Consider the following 20,145-nt stretch of genomic DNA (forward strand, 5'->3'; position numbering starts at 1 on the left):
CACCGCGCTCCTCTCTATTTTTGGGGAGTGAGGCCCGTTCAAGAGACAGGGAGGGTGGGGTCAAAACATAAAGGAGGAGTCGCTTTGAGAGGCTCAGGAGAGGCGAGGAGCGGGCGGAATCTGTGTGAGGGTCTCCCTGCGTGCCGGGGAGCGCGCAGCGGCTGGGGTCTCCACCAGCACCACGGTTTTCCTAGGCGCGCCTCTCCGCCTGGGACGCGTGGCGCGCGGTCTCTCCGCAGCCTGGCGGCGGCGGGAACGCGGCGACCAGCAGGGGGCGCCCGCGTCACGAGCAGCCGGGCGGCCGCGCCCGCCGACCCGGACCCCGGGCTTCGGGCGGATCCAGAGCCCGGACGCCGCGCAGCCCGCCGTCTCGGAGAGCGGCGACCCCGAGGCCCTAGCCGGAGCGGGAGCAACTGGTCGCCGGATCGGGGCTGGGGGCGGTGGTTGGGGGGGCGACCTCCCAGCCGGAGACAAACAGGCAATTAATTCCGCAGCTAAGTTCCCATCTGCCAGGCCGGCTGACAACAGGTCCCGCGCGCACCCCCGGGGCCACCTCCTCCCGCTTCCCCGGCGCACGGCGCGCACACTCGCCTTCTTGCACGCGCGCGGCTGCGAAGCCCCGTGTGCTGTCTGCCGACACGCCTAGACACAGCAGATGCAGCGGCGTGAGCGGAGCACGTTCCGGGGCGCAGACCGCGGCGACCCTCACCCACGCGCGACAGACAGACGGTGGTCTCAGCGGCACGCGGAGTGCCCTGGATTTCGGGGGAAAGCGATCGGGAGTCCGGGAGCCGGGGCTCATCCCCTTCCACTTCGATGTGTGACCTTGGGCAAGACCTTCCCCACGGCGGTCTCAGTTTCCCAGCTTGTAAAGTGACGAGTGGGTTGGTGCCTCCCAGGAGACCCCAGTGTCCCGGGAGCGGAGCCGCCAGGCGCGCGCGCGCGCGTGTACGGGGTATCTCACCGCGGGCCCCCAGCGCCCCTCCCTGGGACTGAGACTCGCCTAACAGGTTGGGGGGCCTCGGAGCGGGTGGGGCCGCGCTGTAATGCGGAACCCCTTCCCCCACGCGCTGCGGAGCGAAGGCCCGGGCGGCGGGGGCGGATGGGGGGGCGCGCTCCCGGAGCCCCGCCCCGGCCCGCCCCGGAGTCCCCGGCCCCGCCCCGGCCCCGCCCTCGCCTCCGTGCGCGCCCGCCGCCGCCGCAGCCGCGGAGCTCTGTTATCCACTCGCCCGCGCCGCGAACTTCGGAGCGACCGGACGGGCCATGGGGGCGTCCCTGGGTCGGATCACGTAGCCGCGGCGCCCCTGGAGAGCCCGGGTGGCCCCGAAGCGCCCGCCCAGCCCTTCCTGCGTCCGGGCCATGGGCAGCCGCGGCGGCCCCCTGTGCGCGGCGCAACCCGCGGTACGCGCTGAGGGCCCGAGAGGAAGGCGGGCGACTGCGGACCGCCAGGCGGTGCGGGACCGATCCCGGGACCCCGAGGATGCTGGCGGGCGGGCGGGCGGGGGTCGCGCGGCGTCCCCTGGGGGCGGGGCCTGGAGCACCGCGCGGATGGCGCCGGGCCTCCTGCTGGGGTCGGGGAAGCCCCATCAGGACCTCCTGGGATGGAAGAACGCGGTGGGCTGCAGGTCGGCGCCCAGCGCTCCTAACTTTTGTCGAGCGCGTCACTCTCGGGCTGGGGCGCACTGAGGTCTAGTCACCGGGCCTGGGTCCTTGGGGGTGGCCCCGCCCAGCGGCTCAGGCTCACTGTCCCCTTCCCCCCCGCAGGTGGCCGAGGGCGGCCCGGCCCGGGAGCCGCTGCAGCTGCTGGAAGTGTCCCCCCGCAAGAGGCTGACCGCCGGGCCGGAGCAGGACCCATGTGGCAGCCGCCCTGCGCCCGAGGGCGCCGGGCCGGGCGCAGAGCAAGGCCACTCGGCCGGTGGAGGCGGATGGTGCCGTCACTGCCACACGAAGCTCTCCGAGCTCAAGCGACAGGCCTGGAAGCTGGTCAGCGGGCCTGGGACACCTCTCCGGGTAAGTGACTCTTCTTCGGGCCGGTCCCCAGGGCAGGGCCCATGCTGGAACTTGGGAGACTCGGGTGCTGGAGGCAGGCACAAAGCTCCACCGTGGATTTTTGGCCCGTCTCCTGCCTCCTCGGTTTCCCTCTCTAACATCCCTGGGGGGCTTCATCCTCAGAGGGTCCCACGGTCTGATCGGAGGGGGCTTGGGCCGGGTTCCCGCTGCAGACAGGCGGCAGCTGGAATCCAGTCTGTGTGTGGGAGGGGGAGGGGAGAGAGGGAGGTGGCAAGGCCTCCACCCTGGGCGGGACAGCTCCTGCCCTGCCTGCAGAAGAGGTCACCCCGTGCGTTGTTGCCCTTGGGGCACCTGGGTCCCCAGCCAAGTGTCTGGAAACTGCACACCTGGGGCAGGAGGGCTTGGAGGGCCAGGGGTGGGCCCCCGCTGTGAGGCGTTCCCTTGCTGGCCCCTCCTGCTTCGTGGGTGAGTCGTGTGAGGGGCACACTCTGGGGCACTGCCACTGGAGACATAGTCATCCGTGTGCTCCCCCAGGCTCCGGTCCAGCTGCCAAGGTGTTTGCCAGGGGCCTGGGCCCTGCTGAGGTCTGCAGCCAATGGGCTCGCCCTGGTCTTGGAAGGAGCGGGGGCCATTGTTCCAGGAACAATGCACCCTGGAAGTCTGCACAGCCCGGGAAGGTGGGGGGGTGGGGTCTCCAGAGGAAGCCCTTCCCGCCGGACCTGCAGCCTTTCTGAAAGCTGTCCTGGGAAGTAAGACCGAATAATCCCCATTGAATCTAAATATAGTTCTCCAAGGAGGGCCCGCGGTCTTGGGCAAGACCCTGGCCTCCTGGAGTCCAGCGGTGTTCCCTGTAGTGTGGGCGTGGGCAGGGGGCAGGAGGGGAACCGGAGTCTGGTGTGTGCCCGGGGCACCCTTTCTCGGCGGTTAGGGGAGGGGCCTGTGGCCTGGCCTGGGTTGGGGCTGGAACCTCCCCGGATGGCCTGAGTTTGCTTAAAAACGCACCACCTTCAGGCTCCAGGAGAGCATGTTTGCGAACAAACGCTGGGGGCCTGTCAGAGCCACAGGGCCATCTTGCTCCCCCATTAGGGGCAGACGAGGCCATAGAGAGGAGGGGCTTTATTGACGGAGCCGGGCTGTGTCTGGCGGTGCTGGACGTGCGGCTGGCGGGTCGCAGGTGGGCAGCTGATCCTGGTGGCGAGAGTTCCAGGTCACACCAGTCGCTGGTGGACTCAGGGTCCCTCACCTGGGAGGTCTCAGCGGTCTCTTCCTGCAGACAAGCTCATCAGGAAAGGCCCCGAACACCCAGAGTGCTTACTTCAACCTCCCGTGGCCTCTCCAAGTTTGAGTTTGGTGACAGGTACCCCTCAGTGCCAGCTGAGGGCTCACCCACTTCCCCAGCTGTCCCTGGCACCCAGCAGACCGAGGTCCTAAGTGCGCTTTCTCTCTGTGGCCCGCTCCCCCACTGTTTCCTCCTTTGTCAGATGGGGGTAGCCTCCAGCGGCCTTTCTGGGGGTGCTGTTCAATCTGGGGGTGCTGTGCCGGAGGGAGGGAAGGCCCTGTTGTTCACTCTTTCTCTGGAGGGTTTGCAGGTGGGCCCAAGGGGACTGCAGGCTCTCCAGGGGAGCCTCCCGGGCGCTGGGACGGGTGGTCGGGTGTCAGCGGGTGTCTTTGTCCTGGGAGAGCAGGCCTCTCCTGGCCCCCCAGAGCTTTCCTTGGGGCAGCGGAGCAGGTGTTGCCCAGATGGCTGAGTCCACTTTCGGCATGGGAGGGATGGTGAGGCATCCCTGGGTAATGGCCGGGCCGCTGGAGGGTTGGGTGACCGGCTCTGGCTGAGCACCTGCGGGTCCTCCCAGGAGTCTGGCCCCAAGGTCCAAGGGCACTGGGCTCTGCTCAGAAGCTGAGGCGCTGGAATGCAGAGGTGGTTCCTAGAATTTTCCTGGGGGGCCCTTTCTTGCTTCTGGTCCTAAGGAGATGAGCTTTGTGAGGACGGCGCTCAGCAGGTCACAGAGAGCTTTGTTGGCTGTCCTCTCACCCAGTCTCACACTTGGGGTATCTGGGGATGCCCAGGGCAGGAGGTGGCTTGCTGGGCTCCCGGGGCAGGGGGTGAGTGAGGGTGCAGCTGGGACCCCCACCTGGCCCAGAGGCCCTCTCCTCAGGGGTCCCTGCTGGGTCTCAGGTGTGGACAGAGGCTGATCTTTCCACCAGCCCACAGCCACCCCATCCTCTGCCCTCGGAATCCCAGCCAGGGCTTGACCCCTTGCTGGCTTCTAGTACACCCTCCTGCCAGCAGACGGACGGCTCCCTGCTGTGGGACCTTGGGCAGGTTCACTGAGAGCTTGTGGCCTCGATTTCCCTCTCTGTACTGGGACCAATACTTAGGCCACCTGATGCAAAGACCTGACTCATTGGGAAAGACCCTGATGCTGGGAAAGATAGGAGGGAGGAGAAGGCGGTGGCAGAGGATGAGATGGTTGGATGACATCACCGACTCAAAGCACATGAGTTTGAGCAAACTCCGGGAGATGGTGAGGGACAGGGAGGCCTGGCATGCTGCAGTGCATGGGGTCACAAAGAGTTGGATAGGACTGAGCAGCAGCACCCAGCACCGCCTTTACTCCCCTTTCCCGGGTGTGTGGGGCCGCATCTGGCATACGTGTGCCTGCACGCCTTGGGCCTGGGTGCTTCCTGGGACGTGGGCTCAGGCTCATTCTGTGTCCGGGTCTTTGGTGCCCACTGGAGGTGGGTGGCGGTTGAGGCCTGCCCAGCCGTTGGGTGACCTGGGTGGAGAACCCGCGTCTCCCTGGCTGCCTGTGCCCCCCTTCTCCTGTGCGTGCCTCAGTTTCTCCATCTGGGCAGTGAGGGTAACTGAGGTTGCCGTCCAGGGACCTCCTCCCCAGGGCGGATAGGATGTGTCCCCTGCCCCCTCTGAGCCCCGCTGCCCCTGAGGACACGGGGGAGGGAACACACTCTGCCCACTCTGAACCCAGACGGGAGGCGGGCCTGGCCGGAAGGGGCCAGGCTGGGGCCCCTGGGCCCCTACAGAGGCGCCTCTCCTCTCACAGGTCCTGCACCTCGTTTCTGAGTGACCCCTGGGGCCCTGCAGGGCCCGGAGCCTGTGGTTTGGACTGTCTCGTGGTCTCCCCGGGCCGCTCCTCCCCAGTGCCCGCACCTCCCCTTCCCCTGCCTCTGAGTAGCCCCTGCTGAGGGCTCCCAGTGCCCCTTGCCCTGCAACCAGGGCCCGAGGCCGGGCCTTCCTCCTCAGCCACAGCCGAGTGCCCTCCAGCTTAGCACTGGCCAATCTGTCCAGGGTCAGAACCGAGGCCCCGTGCTCCCTGGCAAATTGGTCCCCGGGTTCCCGCAGACCACTCTCATCGTCCCTGCTCCCCACCGCCCCCCTTTCCTCCGCGTGGCCGCTGTGTGGTCCCTGTGGCCAGTGTCCCTCTGCCAGGCTGGGCGCTGTGTCCGGGCAGGCACGGGGCCGGGTCCCCCAGAGACGTTTGCTGAATGATGGAGGGCCCCGACTGTCCGTCCCACGCGGGCTGGGTTCGTCTGGAGGGCTGCTGAGCTGGACCTTGGGCCCAGCCCCGCCCCGACGAGTGCCCCAGGGAGGACGGCGGGCCCCGGCTGCCGGGGGGCAGGGCTCCTTCTTGGGGGTCCGCTCCAGCCGCCACCCAGATGCACCACGCCGAGGGGGCGACTCGGGAACTGTGACCTCCCTGTGTCAATGTTGGCACTGAATCGACTATCGCCCCAATGGGGGAAAGGGCTCAACCCTCCTTTCATGCTCATGACTCTCTCGCTCACCCGGGCAGGGGGGTTCTTGTCCTCCCCGGCCATGCGAATTCCAGAGCCACCGCCCAGCCCTGCGGGCCCAGCCCTGCTTCGTGTTTTCCCCGAGCTGGACGTCGAGTCTGAAGGCTGCCCAGGAGGCTGTGGCTTGTCCCGTGCACGGCCCGGGGTGATGTGGCCAGGTTTCTAAGATTGGAGGCTGGGAGACCCTTCCGTCTCTGTCCCGGAACACCCGTCCACCCTGGACAGCGTTCCCCGCTGGCTCGGGGGTGGCGGGCCTCTGTGTGCCCTGTGCCCACGGCCCCCAGCTGTGGCCACGCTGGTGTGCAGTGGTGGGCTCCGTGGCGGGCCAGGGCTAGGCCGAGCTGGCGCGGAGTGCCTGCTGCCTGCAGTCGGGTCCCTGGATCCAGCCCCAACACTGTCTGAAGCCTGGCTGGAGCCCCACCAGCTCCTGGGGGCTCCCCGGGGCGGGGCGCCTGGTGTCAGCAGCTGAGCCTGGTGTGGGCAGGCCCCAGAGCAGTGGGGCGGTGCTCCCTGGGGCTGGCTGCCGGGCACCCTCCCAGCTGGCATGAGCCTGGTGACTCAGCTGGGGAGGGCACAGGCCGTGGGGCCTGGAGGCTCCTGGCCGCTCCGGGGCCTGAGCCTGTGCGGCCCCTGCTCCCTGGATGAATGGCGGTCTGGCTGCTGTCTCCTGCTGTCTCTGGGGGCTTCCTTGGGCCCTGCGGTGGAATGACGGGCTCTGTGTGTCCGTCCTGTGTCCTTGCTGGTCTGGGGTTTGGGGGTGAGATCAGGCTGTAGGGGGCGGGACTGAGCTTTGGGTCATGAGCGCCTGCCTTCTGAAGCGGGGATGGGGCTTCGGGGCCGGGGTGGTGAGGGGGCTGTGCGTCTTGCAGGAGGGAGCTTCCTGAGGGGAGTCCAGCTGTGGTCAGTGGTGGGGCCCAGCAAGGGAGTGCGTGGTGGTGACTCACTGCCCCTCTGCTGAGCTGGGGAGCCAGGGGTCAGCCCGGCCTCTCAGCTGCTCAGAGCCTTGCTGGGGGCTTGTGTTGGTCTGAGATGGGGTCAGGGGGTGAGTGTATTCTTGCCTGCAGAATTCCATGGACAGAGGGCCCAGGCGGGCTACAGTCCATGGGGTCACAAAGATTGGGGCACGGCTTGGGGACTAATACTGTCATTGGGGCCTCTGCAAGGCCCCGTCCGGTGTCCTGAAGGAATCTTGAATCTGGAAGTCAAAAGAGCTGGTTCTTGTCGTAAATGGTGAGCAAATTCTGGTTTTCTTTTTCCTCTGCCTGCCAGGAAGCTCACAGCAAACGTACTCTTCAGCTCCTGACCGTCACACGGGCCCTTTCTTACTTGTCAGAACTGGTCGCTCCCGCTTGTTCTAACATGAATGGTCGTTAGCCACGTGGTTTTGCCTAAAATTCATGCCGACTAGTTCCTGGAAGCCACCGCAGTTTGTGTGGAAGGAGACGCAGGGTGTGATAAATAAACAGGAGGGAAGCGGGCCTGTTGTCCCTCAGGCGGGAGTGGGCTGGCGGATGCCCACCAGGGGTCCACGCCTCTGCTCCCTGGAGCCGGGGATCCTGGGTGGTGGTGCTCAGGGCCAGGTGGACTCCTGTCAGGCTTCTGGAAGCAGCCAGGCTGGGAGGCCTGGCCTCCGGGAGCTGCCCCCCGGCGTCCACCCCGGAGCCCTGACCTCCATGGTTCCCCTTCCCGCTGGGTGGACACGGGGCTGGCGAATCTCTCCTGGTCTGTGGCGTGGCCGCTCCTGGGCAGGCCCTCCCCGTCAGGGCACAGCGTCCTTGGCCCCTCTGGGTGAGGAGGCGATTTCGTTTCTGGCGCCATGTCTTGTGGCCGAGGGACCCGCATGGACTGCGGGGTTCCTGGCCCTCTGGGGCCTCTGTGGCCTTGTCTGGTCTGGTCCCGTCCCGGGCAGCTTCCCTGGCTTCAGCCAATCGGGGCTGGACTGGCCCAGGGATGGCGGACTTAGAGTCCTCCACAGCACAGTGCCCACTGCCCAGCACCCGCCACGCCCGCCTTGGGAAGGGGCTGTCCTGGCCCCATGGTGCCCGCCTCCAGGGCTGTCCCGGCCCCGCGGTGCCCGCTCCCCTCTGACCCTATGTGATGGGTGCGGGCTGGCGCTCTGTCTCTGGGTGGAGCCTGCCGGGCCCTGGGCCTGCCCCGGGCCTGCTCCTTCCTAACGGTCCCGTCCTAGGCGTCCTGGCCCCGTTCACCCCGCTAGGCCTTGGTGCAAGGCCGCCGCCGCCGACTTCGCCTCCTGGAACCCTCCTGCCAGCCCCACATGCCTGGCCTTTTCGAAACCCAAGGGACTGTCTGGAAGCCCTCTCAGCTCGACCCGCTTGGTGGCTGCCCTTGACCCAGACACAGACCCCCCGGTCTCCTCCCTGGGGGTCCTGTCCTGGGCTCCATCCCTTCCCGTGTGGCCCACCCTCTAGGCCCCAGGTCTGCTCCCCAAGCGTGTGGCCTGGCCTCAGGGTCTCAGGGTCTCAGGGTCTCTAAGCCTCTGTCTGTAAAGCAGTCTCGGGTAGGGTGTTTCCCAGGTGGTGGTGCCTGGGAGGCTAGTCATCCTGGAGCTCCGAGGGCACTCTCCAGCCAGGGCAGGTGGCCTGTGGGAGGCCTGGGCTGCTGGGCGTTGAGGTGATGCCAGTCGTCCTGCCGGGCACCTGTCCTTCCTGCGGGGTCGCTGGTGGGAAGGGTCGGGTGCCCAGCTGTGGCTCTCAGACCCCCCGAGTGGTGTTGGGAGGCCCGGGTGGTGCTGGGCTTGTGGGGGGCGGCACACCCCACCCTGGGTGGGTCTGGGCAGCCCACGGAGGCGCTCTATCGCCTGGTGGTCCGGATGAGGAGACTGATGTCCAGTGCAGTGCCCGAGCCCGGGGTGGGTGGTTGGACTGAAGGCCGTGTCCAGCTGTGCTCCAGGCACACTGCCCACCGCGCCCCGCCCCCAACAGCCAGGGTCCTGACAGAGCTGCTTCTCCGTCACCCTTGCCTGTCCAGACCCTCCTGCCCGTCTGGCCTCTTGCCCCCCGGGGCACCCGCTGGGTGGAGGACAGGGAGGCCATTGAGGAGAGGAGGTCTCAATGAGCCAGTGTGTACCCCGAGCTAGTGTGCCCAGCTGGCCGGCTCCTGGCACAGGGCCTTGGGGATGGGTGCCGGGCAGCGCAGGGTGGGCCAGGCTGTGCCCCCCTCGGCCCCCCTCCAGGGCCAACTCAGGGCCTCAGAACTGCAGGTTTGCAGGTCGGGGTGGCAAAGGGAGGCTCAGGTCTCCCCTGGGCCTCAGCAGGCGCCAGGGCCTGGGGCTGGGGGCGGGCCTCTGGTGAGGCGCCCCGTCGTGGGAGGACCCGGGATGGCTGAGGCAGGTGGCTGGAAAGCTGAGCCCCCGACTGGTGGCCCCAGCCTGCCCGGCTGCACGGGACCTGGGCACGTCCTTGAGAGCAGCACCCGGAGGCCCGGGATCCCTTCCTGGACCTGTTGTCAACTCGGGAAACGGGGGCCGCACAGGGTCACGGCCCAGCTGCTTTGTTTGAGGAGGGAAGGGGGTTGGGCGGGAGGGCCTGTGGCCGATGGGCTGCGCCTGGTGCCCGCTCGCGGAGCCTGACTGAGTGGCGGCCTCAGGCGTTCATCCAGACCTGGCCTCTGGGCCCTGGGCCTCCTGGCTGCCCTGCCAGTGGGGGCCGGGCCCCCTTTAAAACCCAGCATGATGGGGGCTCAACAGGGTGGTCTCACAGCCCTGAGCCTGGGGGCTTTTCTGACCTGACCCCCTCCCCCCTCCCGTGGGGTGCTCATGGGTGCGGGGGGCAGTTGCTGGTCACTGCCATCCATCGTCTGGGTGGGCCTGGCCGGCCTGGGCGGGGGCAGCCCATCCTGGCAGTTGTGATGGGGCAGCGTGACCACCCCCGGGAGAAAATGGAAGGATTACTCAAAGCAGCTTGGAGACCCTGGAAACAAGATGAAGAATGGAGAGGCGTCAGTTTTAAGTGGGGGGAACTCCCTGAAAGCTAGGCAGTGTGCAAGGGTGGGTTACACTACACTAAACTGAATCAAATGAAGAAAAACATTTTCCACATGCAAGTAAATATCTGTTTAATTAGACCATAAGGAGGAAATTAACAGTAACATTTTGTGGCGGGCAATTACTGTCTTTCTGAAGGTGCGGGGCTCCTGAGGGAAGGGGTGGGTGCCTTGGCTGGGCCTTTCATGGGTGGGGGTTAAAATTCTGCAACCTGAGGCTGTGACTCCTCCGGGGCCTGGGCCAGGGTGCTGCCTGGAGCTGCCCCAGGGCTGGGGGTGGAGGTCAGGCCCCCGGGAGGGTGGGCCACCCCTCCCGTCCACCCCCAGCTCCCCACTGTGCTGGGCTCTGCTGGGACAGGGGTGTGGCTGAGGACGAGGGCTTTTATCTCCCTGGGGGCTGCCCAGGGTCAGCACCTTGCCTTCCTGTGTCCAGGAGGCCCATCTTGGGAGTGGCCAGTGCCAGTCCCCAGGAGAAGCCCCCTCACGGAGTCCCCGAGACCCAGGCCAGGGTTCTGGGGGCAGGGGGCCTGCTCTGGGTCGATCCCACCCGAGGCTCGCTGGTCCGCAGGCGTGGTCTCCAGGGGTGGGCTGTGGGTCCGAGCGAGCAGCGGGCAGTGACTGTCCCGGGATGCTCAGCAGCCCAGCTTCCGCCTGAGCCGCCCTCTGGCCCCCGTGCTGGCCCTGCCCACGCTGCCTGGCCTCGGTGAAGGGCTCAGGGCTCCCTGCTGTCTGTGTGGTCACCCCAGACGCGCCTCTCCTCCTTGCTGGTGTCGTGCGTGTTACAGGGCTCGGAGCGGTGAGCCTGCCCTACGCTGGGAGCCCCCAAGGACTGGGGGGCTCAGGGGGCCCTATGCAGTGACGGTGGTGAGGGTCCCCTAGGGGAGCGGGCTTGGCTGCCAGGGCTGGAAGAGGGGCTTGGCCCCTCACGGGGGCTTTGGCCACGGGATGGGGCCTGAGTAAGCTGCGGCTGGTCCTCCTGGGCACTCCGGGGAGGCCATCTGTGGTCTGGGGGGTTCCGTGAGCACGGAAGCCCCTGCGGTTGGCTTGCCGAGCCAGCCTACTGTGGCGGAGGCACCAGGGTGTGCTCCCTGGGGGCCGGGCTCCCCACGGCAGGCGGAGGCCCTGAACAATGGGCGGCTGGGCCTGGGGCGGGCGGGGCGCCTTTCAAGTCGGGTTAATGGCTGTAGCAGGCGGCCCTCCCTTCCCCTCACCAGCCCACCATTAGCGGCCTCCCGCTGAGTGGAAAAACCAGAGTCATCAGAGTCGGGTCTGGAAAAATCGGGCAGGGGGGTGGTTGGGGGACAGTGACAGCCGGGGCCTGTCTGAGCCCCGTGTGGCTTGGGGATGGGGCGTCTGGCTTCCATCTGTGGCCTGTGGACAACCTGAGCGAAGTCCCCGAAGCGTTTGCGGGGCCCCACGGGGGAGCTGGGGGGCGGGGGTGGCTGCTAATTGGGACCAGGCCTGCCAGGCACTTCAGAGGCTCTGGGGCCCGCCAGCCCGGCCAGAGCAAAGCCAGGCCTTCCGGAGCAGCCCGTGGATCAGGCAGCTGGCGAGGCCGGCCTGGCCAGGTCAGCCCTCCTGCGACCTGGTCCCGACAGCTCTGCGGCCTAGCCTGCGGGGACTGTGGCTGGCACAGGCTCACCTCGTTGCATCGAGCTTCGCGGATACAGCGCTTCTGTACAAACTTGTGGCCACCCTGCATTGAGGAAGTCTATCTGCGCAGCTTTCCTGACAGCGCTGGTTTCTAATTCACGTGGGTTTCGGTCTTGGATTGTCTTTTAAGACCCGGTGCCGCTGCACACCGAGGAACCTGCCGTCGGGCGTGAACAGGAAGCTGTTGAAACTGGGAAACTGAAAACGCCCCCTGATTCGACTTGTTCCCGTCCTCACCCTATCACAGGGACGTGGGCCGAGCCGGAGCTGTTCCTGAGTCTGCCTGTCCTGGGGCCACAGAGGAGGGCGATCGCCAGCTAATGCTGGACCGGAGGCTGTCCCCTCGAGGCGAGGCCACCCGACCTCAGCCGTCACCTCCGTGAAGCCCTCCTGGGGCTCTGTGGACACTGGCCTGGCCGGCCGCAGGTCAGGCTCGGGGGCGTCCCGGCTGGGGTGACTGAGACACCCCCATTTGCACGGTGCCGTCGGCCTTTGCATCTGAGGGTTTGAGGAGGTCATAGTCCCTTTTGTGGCCAACCGGTCAGCTGGACTGCAGCCACAACCTCTGGGGGGAGCTGTGATCAGGGAGGGGAGGCCCCCCGTTCTGCAGACTGGGGATGACAGGGAGGGCTGAGCCCACCAGCTGCCAGAGTGGAGACCCCGGCCCACATGTGGGTTTGCAGTGTCAGCTGGTGGTGGGAACATCCCGGGTGGTCGCGGGGGGAGTGTCCCGACCCCGCACGTGGTTGGGGCTTGTCCCTGGGGAAGGGCACGAACGCCGAAGGGCTGGCCCTGGTGCAGACGCTGAGCCCTATGGGACTGCCCCGGGGAGGGGCCGGGGCAGAGCCCGCTGGGCTCTTGAGGCGCGGGGCCTGGGCCCCAGGAGTGGGGCTCTCACTAGCTTCCCTCCAGTGAGGCCCCTGAGAACTGGCGCCCTCCTCCTCGTCTTTTTTCTTCCAGAGATGTCGCCTCCTGCAGGCATCCCTCCCTGACCCTGCAGGCTTGGTGAGGGCCTCCACTGGGCTCCTCGGCTCCTGTTCTTGGGCTCCTGATACAGGCTTGCAGTTACGGGAAGACCCAGGCGTTCCCTTCAGTGCAGGGCAGGGGGCGGGCTGCAGGGCCCAAGTCCACACCTGTGGTGGAGCGTGGTGGCCGTCTCGTCGGCCTCCTGCCAGCCGCGCCCAGCCTCGGTCCTCCTATGGGCCTGGAATTGCCCACTTGGTCCTGCAGACCAGGGCCAGAGAAGGCGCAAGGGCAGGGAGCGGCGCCCGGCCCACAGCCCATGCCCACTGGCTTCAGAATAGATTTGCTTCCAGCTGGGGGCCTGGCACCGGCCGCCCCGAGCCCGCTGTGGCTGCTGCTTAGGCACGCAGCCTTGGCTGTTGGAAGTGGGTCGTCCGGGATCCGGTGGATGCCTCGTTAGCCGAGAGCGGGACGGTCGTGACCGGGGAGGAGGTGGGCAGCTGTCACGGGCACTGAGGGCATCTCAAGCCCCGATGATTGCTTTCTGGTGGGTTTGGGGGACGGTACTGCTCGAGCGAGGCTTATCAGTCAGTTGCGGATGGTGCGGTGGCTGCTGTGGGCGTGGGCACTGGGCGGTGGGTCCTGGCGCCCGGACCCTGACCGCCTCCGTCTCTTGTTCCCCCAGGACCCCTGCCTCTCGGCTCTGCTTCTGGATAAGCTGCCTGCGTGTCGCCCAGAGGCTGAGCGCCGCTGTGATGTCTGTGCCACGCACCTGACCCAACTCACGCGGGAGGCCCTGCAGCTGCTCCAGGCGCCCGCCAGCCGCGAGGACCCCGACGCCCCCCACGGAGGCCCCAGCCTCGCGCCCCCCGGCCCCAACACTGCCCCCAGCCTGAGGGATGGACCGGCGCCGGCGGGCCCCGCGGGGAGGCAGTCGGGCCGGGCGGGGCCCGACAGGAGGAAGGGGCCGGCCTGGCCGTCCGGGCCCAGTGTCCAGGTGTCGGTGGCGCCCGCCGGCCTGGGCGGGGCCCTGAGCACAGTCACCATCCAGGCCCAGCAGTGCCTGGAGGGCGTGTGGAGCGTCTCCAGGGTCAACAGCTTCCTGCCGCCAACGTGCCTGGTGAGTGCCCTGCGTCCGGTGGGCTGGGGGCTCCCGGGACACCGGGCAGGGCTGGACTCCGCCGGGCTGAGTGCCCAGGTGCGAATGGGGCCCCCCAGTGTGGTTTCTGCGGGGGCAGGGGGGCTGTGCGTGTTGGGGGAGGCCCCAGACCTTCCCACGGCACGCGTCAGGTGTGCAGGCAAGCTCACGCGGGCAGGGCTCTCTCCCATCCCCTGGGGCCTCGCTCCTGCCCCGCACAGTGCACGGCTGAGGTGGTCCGGTCACTCTGAGACCCCCCTGTGGCGCTGGGCTTGGCGGAAGGGCCTGCAGGCTCCTGGGAGGAGGTCAGGCTGCCATCCCACATCTCCGCTGGTCCTGCCCCGTCCAGGCCTCTGCTGCTTGGAGCACAGGCCTCCCTGGGGACACACCTGCCCCGTGGACAGAGGCCAGGACCAGGAGTGTTGGGGGGCCGACCTGGGGCCTGGCCTCTCTCTTCCTGGCGTCCCCTGACTCTGGGATGCGCCCCTGCCCCTCACTCTCCAGGGCCCCCCTCCTGGGGCCGCCTGATTGTCACCCACAGCCGTGGAATGGCCTCGTGGAACCAGCTCTGGGCACTAGGGGGACCGCGTGTGCTCAGGGGGGCCCCCAAAGTCCAAGGAGACCCCAACTCTGGAGGGTGGAGCTGGGTCCTCACCCCCATGGGTCACAGGGCTGTGCTGGGGGGAGCCTTTCCCCAGTGTCTCCGTGACCCCCAGTTTCCCATCTAGGAGGGGGGGTACCAGGACGGGGGGGTGGGCAGGAGAGGATGGGTTGTAGGACAGGGGTTTCCTGGGATGCTGGGGGGTTGGTTTGGATTTGGTGGTACACGGGGCCAGCTGAGGGCTGGGAGGGTCTTTCCCCAGAGGGCTCCCTGCTTCATGATGGGGTGGAGGTGCCTCAGCTGCGCCAGCTACTCAGCTGGGGGCTGAGACCCAGGGCCCAATAGACCCTTGTAAAGCGGACAAAGTAGGACGAGCCCTCCCAGCGGAGGGCAGGGTCCATGTGGAGGCCTGCAGGCCTCATCAGGAGACAGAGCTGAGGGTGGTCAGGCCAGGCCCACACGGGTGTTTGCAGCTGTGTCTCTGCCCCACCCTGTGGAGATAGGAGGTCAGATCGGAAGTGGCCGGGGAAACTTCCCAGTTGCCCGAATGGGCTGCACCGTCTTGCCAGTGGGTGTCTCTGAAATAGACACTTCCTGGGGTCCCTGTGTCCCCCGAGGGGCTGTGGGGGGTGGAGGCCCTGGAAAAGGCCCCCAGCTCTTGGGACCAAGTCCCACACAGCCCCTGCTGCAGGGCAGACCCCGGCTGGCCCCACCTCTGGGCTGGCTGGCCCCTCTGAAGGCGCTGAGCTGTGCTGACTGGACGTTGCTGCCTTCACTGTGGCCTTTGACAAGATCCTGCCCGAGCTGGGAGCAGGCCCCTGGGCACTCGCTGCTGGGGCGAGTCTGTCTGAGGCTGCCCTGTCCTGGGGCCCTCCCTGGCCCTTGGTAGCTGGGGGCACAGGGAGCTTCCAGGAGGAGCTTCTGGTTCTGAACTAGCCTTTGGCTGGTGCGATGGTGCACACGGGGTGTGGCCTCGCTGCGTCTGACTCCTCCATTCGCTGAGGCCTGGGGCGAGACCAGGGAGAGGGAGGCAGCCTCTGCTGTGCACCCTGTGGTGTCTCCCGGCCGAGAGCAGGGCTGCCCGGGAGGGATGTGCCGCGAGAGCTCCAGAGAGCTGGGCGGCTTCCTGGAGGAGGTGGTATTGAGCTGGGCGTGGGGTAAGTGTCAGAGATGGTGGGCCCCGCCAGAGGTGTGAGAGAGCAGCCAGGGGGCTCCTTATCTTGGGAGGGAGCTGAGCGCAGTCTTGCAGGTAGAGAGAGACCCCCAGGAGGCAGAGGCAGGTGTGAGCTGGTGGTGGGAGAAGGCGGGTTGGCACAGCCCCGTTGGCGGTCTGTTTGCCTCCCTGTGCCTGGTGCCAGGGGCGGGGGATGGTCGCTGGGCTCTTGCTGGGCAGCCCTCCTGGCGGCCTGCGCGTCGTAAAACGTGAGTGTTTAAGGCTCGCTCTTGGCTTTGTGTGTGCATTGATTCGTTCAGGGTGGGTGGGAATGGATTTATAATTAGACAACAGTCCTGGCGATCAATAGAGAGATTATTAGAACCATAAATAGAACTTTAGGACTCAGATGAGGTAATTTCCCCTGAACCCGGGCATTGATCATTAGAGGTGGCCCTGGAGTGTTAAAACACTGCGTGTTAGGCTGTAGAATTAAACACTTCTGGAGGGACGTGCTGTGAATCCCGGCCATGGCCCATCAGCCGCAACCCCCCAACCCCAACCCCGGGCGTGACTGTCTCCAGGAGGATGTGGGTCTGGGCTGGCCAGGTGGGCAGTGAGGGTCTGGCGTGTTCTGGGTGCCTGCCCTGTGGACTGCCGGGGGTTCTTCTGTGCACGTGGCCGTCTAGAGGGCCTGGTGTTGGCCAGCCACGCTGTGATCGCGACTGCAGCCCACACTCCCGTCTGCAGTGCAGAACTCGGCCCGGTCCAGGTCATCCACCTCCTGGAAAGTGTCCTGTGATGATTCCTGGTGGCAGGGGCTGCCCTAGGGGACAGTCGGGCAGTCACCTTCCAGCAGCTTTGCCGTCCTGGGGGTTGGAGGTGCTCGTGGACCACCCCGCCCCCCCAGGTGCTCTGCCCCGGCCGGCTGCATGGGGACACAGCTGTGAACCGTGGGGTCTCCCCGAGGAGCACAGGGTCCCTTCAGGTGTTCACAGGACACCTGCGGTCCCTTTGCAGCCAGATGCCTGGAGATTGTGGCTTTGGCCTCCTGACCCCGCAAGTCGGCTAGAGGTAGCATAGCCTGGGGCCACTGAGGGTGCGGCTGAGTAACACGGTGAAAGGTGCTGCCACCTCCGTTCCCTGCCAGGGAGTCTTCGTGAACCCTCCATAGTCCTGTAGACATGGGCCAGGCCCCACCCCAGGTCCCGGGGAAGAGGACTTGGAGCAGAGGGTTCGCAGTCAGCCACGGGGCCTGGAGCAGTACAGGCGCTACAGGGAGGATGGAGGGCTTCCTGGAGGAGGTGCTGCTCTGAGTGGGAGGTGAGGTCATTGCTGGTGGAGCGAGGATTTCCTTCTGTCCGTGGAGGTAGGCTGGCCCTGGCTTGGGGACCTGGCTCCTGCCGCCCCTGTGCCAGCTGGCTTGCTGCCCCCACTTCCCGTGAGCCCTGGCCGGGTCCCTGAGGGGTACCCACCTGTCCTTGGGAATGTGGTGGGGACGGTGTGGGGTGGGGGGAGCTTTGACCTGGCCAATGTCACCGGTGCCCCCTGAGCCTCAGTTTACCCACCCGAGGAGTAGTGTTTGGGCTAGACAACCCCGCACTTCCACGTAAGGCTGCTTCTGTGATGTGGGGGAGGGACAGTCTGAGTCTGGGGCCCCGGGGAGACCAGGCAGGGCTCTGAGGGGGGCCCCGGTGCCCAGCGCAGGCCCCCTGCACCCTGCAGGGCCAGGTGCAGCTCTGTGCCCCGTGGCAGCCCCTTCCTCTGCTCTCCCCACCTTTCGGCACGAAAAAGCCCCTGAGGGCCCTGGGGAGCGCTGTCTTTCCTGGGCCCCGATCTCGCCGATGTGGAGTTCAGGCCCAGAGGGCTCCTGAGGAGTGGGTTAACTTGGTGTTTCCCAAACGGTGCTTGGTGGAACCCCGGTGCCCAGTGGCGGGCACCCCGCAGAGACGGCGGGCCCCCCTCACGCTCTCCTCTCTTCACGCTTTTCTTTCGTTGCTGCCCTGGCGCCTCCATCACGCTTTCTGTTCGGCCGCCCGCCCGCCCCGGCCCCCTGTCTCCTGTCCCCTTGTGTGTGTGTTGGTCTTCCCCTCCGCCCTCCCCGCCGCCCTCCCCTGCCCTCCCGGCTTCTTTTGGCGCGTCCGGGCTCTGCTTCCGGCAGGAACTGGCAGCGGCCTCCCGGTGGCCGGAGCCGGGTGTCGGCAGCTCACCGGCCGGCGGAGCCGCGGCGCGTGAGGGACCCCCGACAGGTCAGTGTGGGGCCCAGCCGGCTGCAGGCATGCCGCGTGGCCTGCGCCATTGCCCGTGGGGCCCGACGTTCTGGCTGGAGGCACCGATGCAGGCGTGGGAGGGGGGCTGGCTCGGGCCCCACGGGGGTGAGTGGAGGGGTCCTTAGGGGCTGTGGCTGCTGTCCAGGTGGCCGTGCGGGGCAGCGTGGCTGGGTGGGCCTGGGCTGCTGGATGGAGCGGGTAGCAGGGTGCTCTGGGGGCTGAGCCTCGGGAGCCCCCGCTCTGTGCTGCTCGCAGGGGGCCCCCAGCCAGACTCGGCCCAGGCCCTGGCGATGCCGCAGCTTTTAACATTAGTCCGGTCCTCCGCCCCTCTGCTTGACAAAAGAGTTTAGGGCTCTCATGCGGAACGCGTCTGTCAGGTGGCAGAAGGGGCTGGCATTTGAGGCAGGACGTGCTGCATGGGGCCCTGGGGGTCGAGGGAGAGAGCGAGAGAGAGAGCCCCCCTGAAGGAGACTGGCATTTGAGTCAGGACGTGCTGCATGGGGCCCTGGGGGGCTGCAGGGCGCCGGGCTGTGCCCAGGCCTCGGGTGCCCCGTGTCACTCATTTGCCTTGAGCCCCAGCATCGCTTGGAGGAGGAGAAACAGTACCCAGTGGCCCAGGTTTGGGCCTGGCTGACCCCTCCTTGGGAATGTTCCCCAGGAGCAGGTACCCCTCTGTGCCTGCAGCCTCCTCCCCTGGGGCACAGGGCTCACCTCCTGGCTGTGGGCCCTGCGTGCCTCGTGCCAGGCTGTGGGCTCCTGGAGGGCAGGAGTATTGAACAGCTCCTGTGTGCCGGGCAGGATACCGGGGACGTGGAGGGGACCAGGCAGGCGGAGGCCTCCTCTGGGTTCCTGGCGTGGACCAGGTGCTTTTGGAAGCTGGGGGTGTGATAGGGGAGTGCAGTACTGAGTAGCTGAGCATGGCCCAATTTCTCTGTGAGCGGGCAGCCCTGGGTAGACCGGGAGAAGCAGGGGAGGTCTCAGGGCTGCGGGAGGCCAGGGCAGGCACAGGGAGTGTCCTAGAGAAGGAGAGGGCTGGCTGTGTTGGGTTCTGAGGGATGCATAGGAGTTCCTGCCCTGTAGGCAGACGCAGGGCACGGTGCCCCAGCACGGGGCCTGGGCCGTTCCAGGTTGGGACCTGTCCTTGCAGCCTTGGGGAAGCTGCTGGTGCTGTGGGGGTGAGGGTCGGGTGCTGGGCTTCCTTCCAGCCCAAGCTCTGGGGCTCCCTTGGAACTTCCTTTGCAGAAGTGGTTTTGCTGTGTCCCAGGGGATGTGTTGGGAGCTGGTGCTGACCGTGGGCTGGGGGTGGTGGTGAGACCCTCCACCGTGGTGAGGGGTGTCCTGCGGAGAGGCGGCTGGACTTCCTGCTGGGCCGTTCCTCCTGAGGCCTGTGGAGGCTTATTCTGCTGAAATGTCACGTTGACCTGTGGCCGTGTCACTTGGGAGACCCCGAGGACGCTGGGCCCTCTAGAGTGTGGCTGCTACCTGGGCGCCTCACCCGCAGGGTCACCAGATAGACCCCGGCCTCTGCCAGGCCGAGCAGAGAGGACGCCTCGGACGACGGTTGTGATCGCACTCCGGGCCAAGTGTAGCCAGGAGCCCCAGGGACCCGGCCTTGGTGCCTGGGGTGCCCTGGAGGCTGGGGCCCTTGGGAAGGGGCTGGGGCTGGAGTGGCCGGGCTGAGGCAGGCCGCTTCCCTCCCCTGCCAGGGGGCTCTGTCCAACCACCCTCTGAGGCCAGGTCCTGCCGGGGGGTCCAGCGCCCGACACGTGTGCATAAATGTAATATGTGGTGGCCGGGTCTCCAGTTGGCCAGCGCCGTCCTGGGGAGCGGTTAATTACATTTGTGCTGTGTTATGAGGCTGTCTCCCTTTCTGGAATTTATTTTAGCTAATTAGTTGGAAATGCCAGAGTAGTATTTCAGATGATGGGAAGATCATACATTATCATACACGGGGCAATTAGTGCCCCTGACAAATATTTATTGTGCTTTCTTCTCTAAGCGTGCCTCTGGGTGCCCCCAGCTGGCCGACCTGGGGGTGACGGCGGGTCCTTGTCCATCTACCTGACCGCGTGGCCCCTGTGATTCTGGAGCTTGAAGTTGGGGGGGAGTCAGGCTGGGTGGGGGTCACCTGTGCCCACCTCTCCTCCACCGGGCCCTGAGCGGTCCTGTGTACGTGGGGTCCAGGGAGCATGCTGGTCTCCGGGGGCCGGGGGTCTGCCCCCTGGCTCCCTGTCACGGGGCGGGCGCCCGAGCCTCACGCCGGCTCCTCCTTCCCTCCAGGCTGAAGCAGCGGTGGCCGCCGTGGCGGTGGCGGACACAGTCCGGGACGGGCCCCCTCCCGCGGGCTCTGATGGCGCGTCGAAGACGTGGGGCCTGGTCACGCCTGCCCCGGGCGCCCCCCCGGGGGGCTCCACGGGCCCATCAGCTGCAGCCTCCTTCTTCCTCAGGTACGTCCTCCAGGGGGGCACTGTGCCAACTGCACGTCCAGAGGCCTCTCACCCGGTGTGGGGTGCAGCCAAGGGCAGGGCTCCACGCAGTCTCC

General features: G+C 67.0%; 1 protein-coding gene across 1 annotated transcript in view; it reads left to right on the forward strand.

Moving 5' to 3' along the window:
• Positions 1 to 1,194: 1,194 nt before the first annotated feature.
• The window catches only part of KIF26A (kinesin family member 26A), a 39,199-nt gene continuing 20,248 nt past the window's right edge, over positions 1,195 to 20,145 (forward strand). Inside the window, exons 1-4 of the mRNA XM_069560409.1 lie at positions 1,195 to 1,401; positions 1,765 to 2,010; positions 13,127 to 13,561; positions 19,884 to 20,050. Coding sequence (XP_069416510.1) covers positions 1,360 to 1,401; positions 1,765 to 2,010; positions 13,127 to 13,561; positions 19,884 to 20,050 — 890 coding nt within the window. The 5' untranslated portion in view covers positions 1,195 to 1,359. The remainder of the gene's footprint in view (positions 1,402 to 1,764; positions 2,011 to 13,126; positions 13,562 to 19,883; positions 20,051 to 20,145) is intronic.

The sequence above is a fragment of the Ovis canadensis genome, chromosome 18 (assembly GCF_042477335.2).
Source record: "Ovis canadensis isolate MfBH-ARS-UI-01 breed Bighorn chromosome 18, ARS-UI_OviCan_v2, whole genome shotgun sequence".
Lineage (NCBI taxonomy): Eukaryota > Metazoa > Chordata > Mammalia > Artiodactyla > Bovidae > Ovis > Ovis canadensis.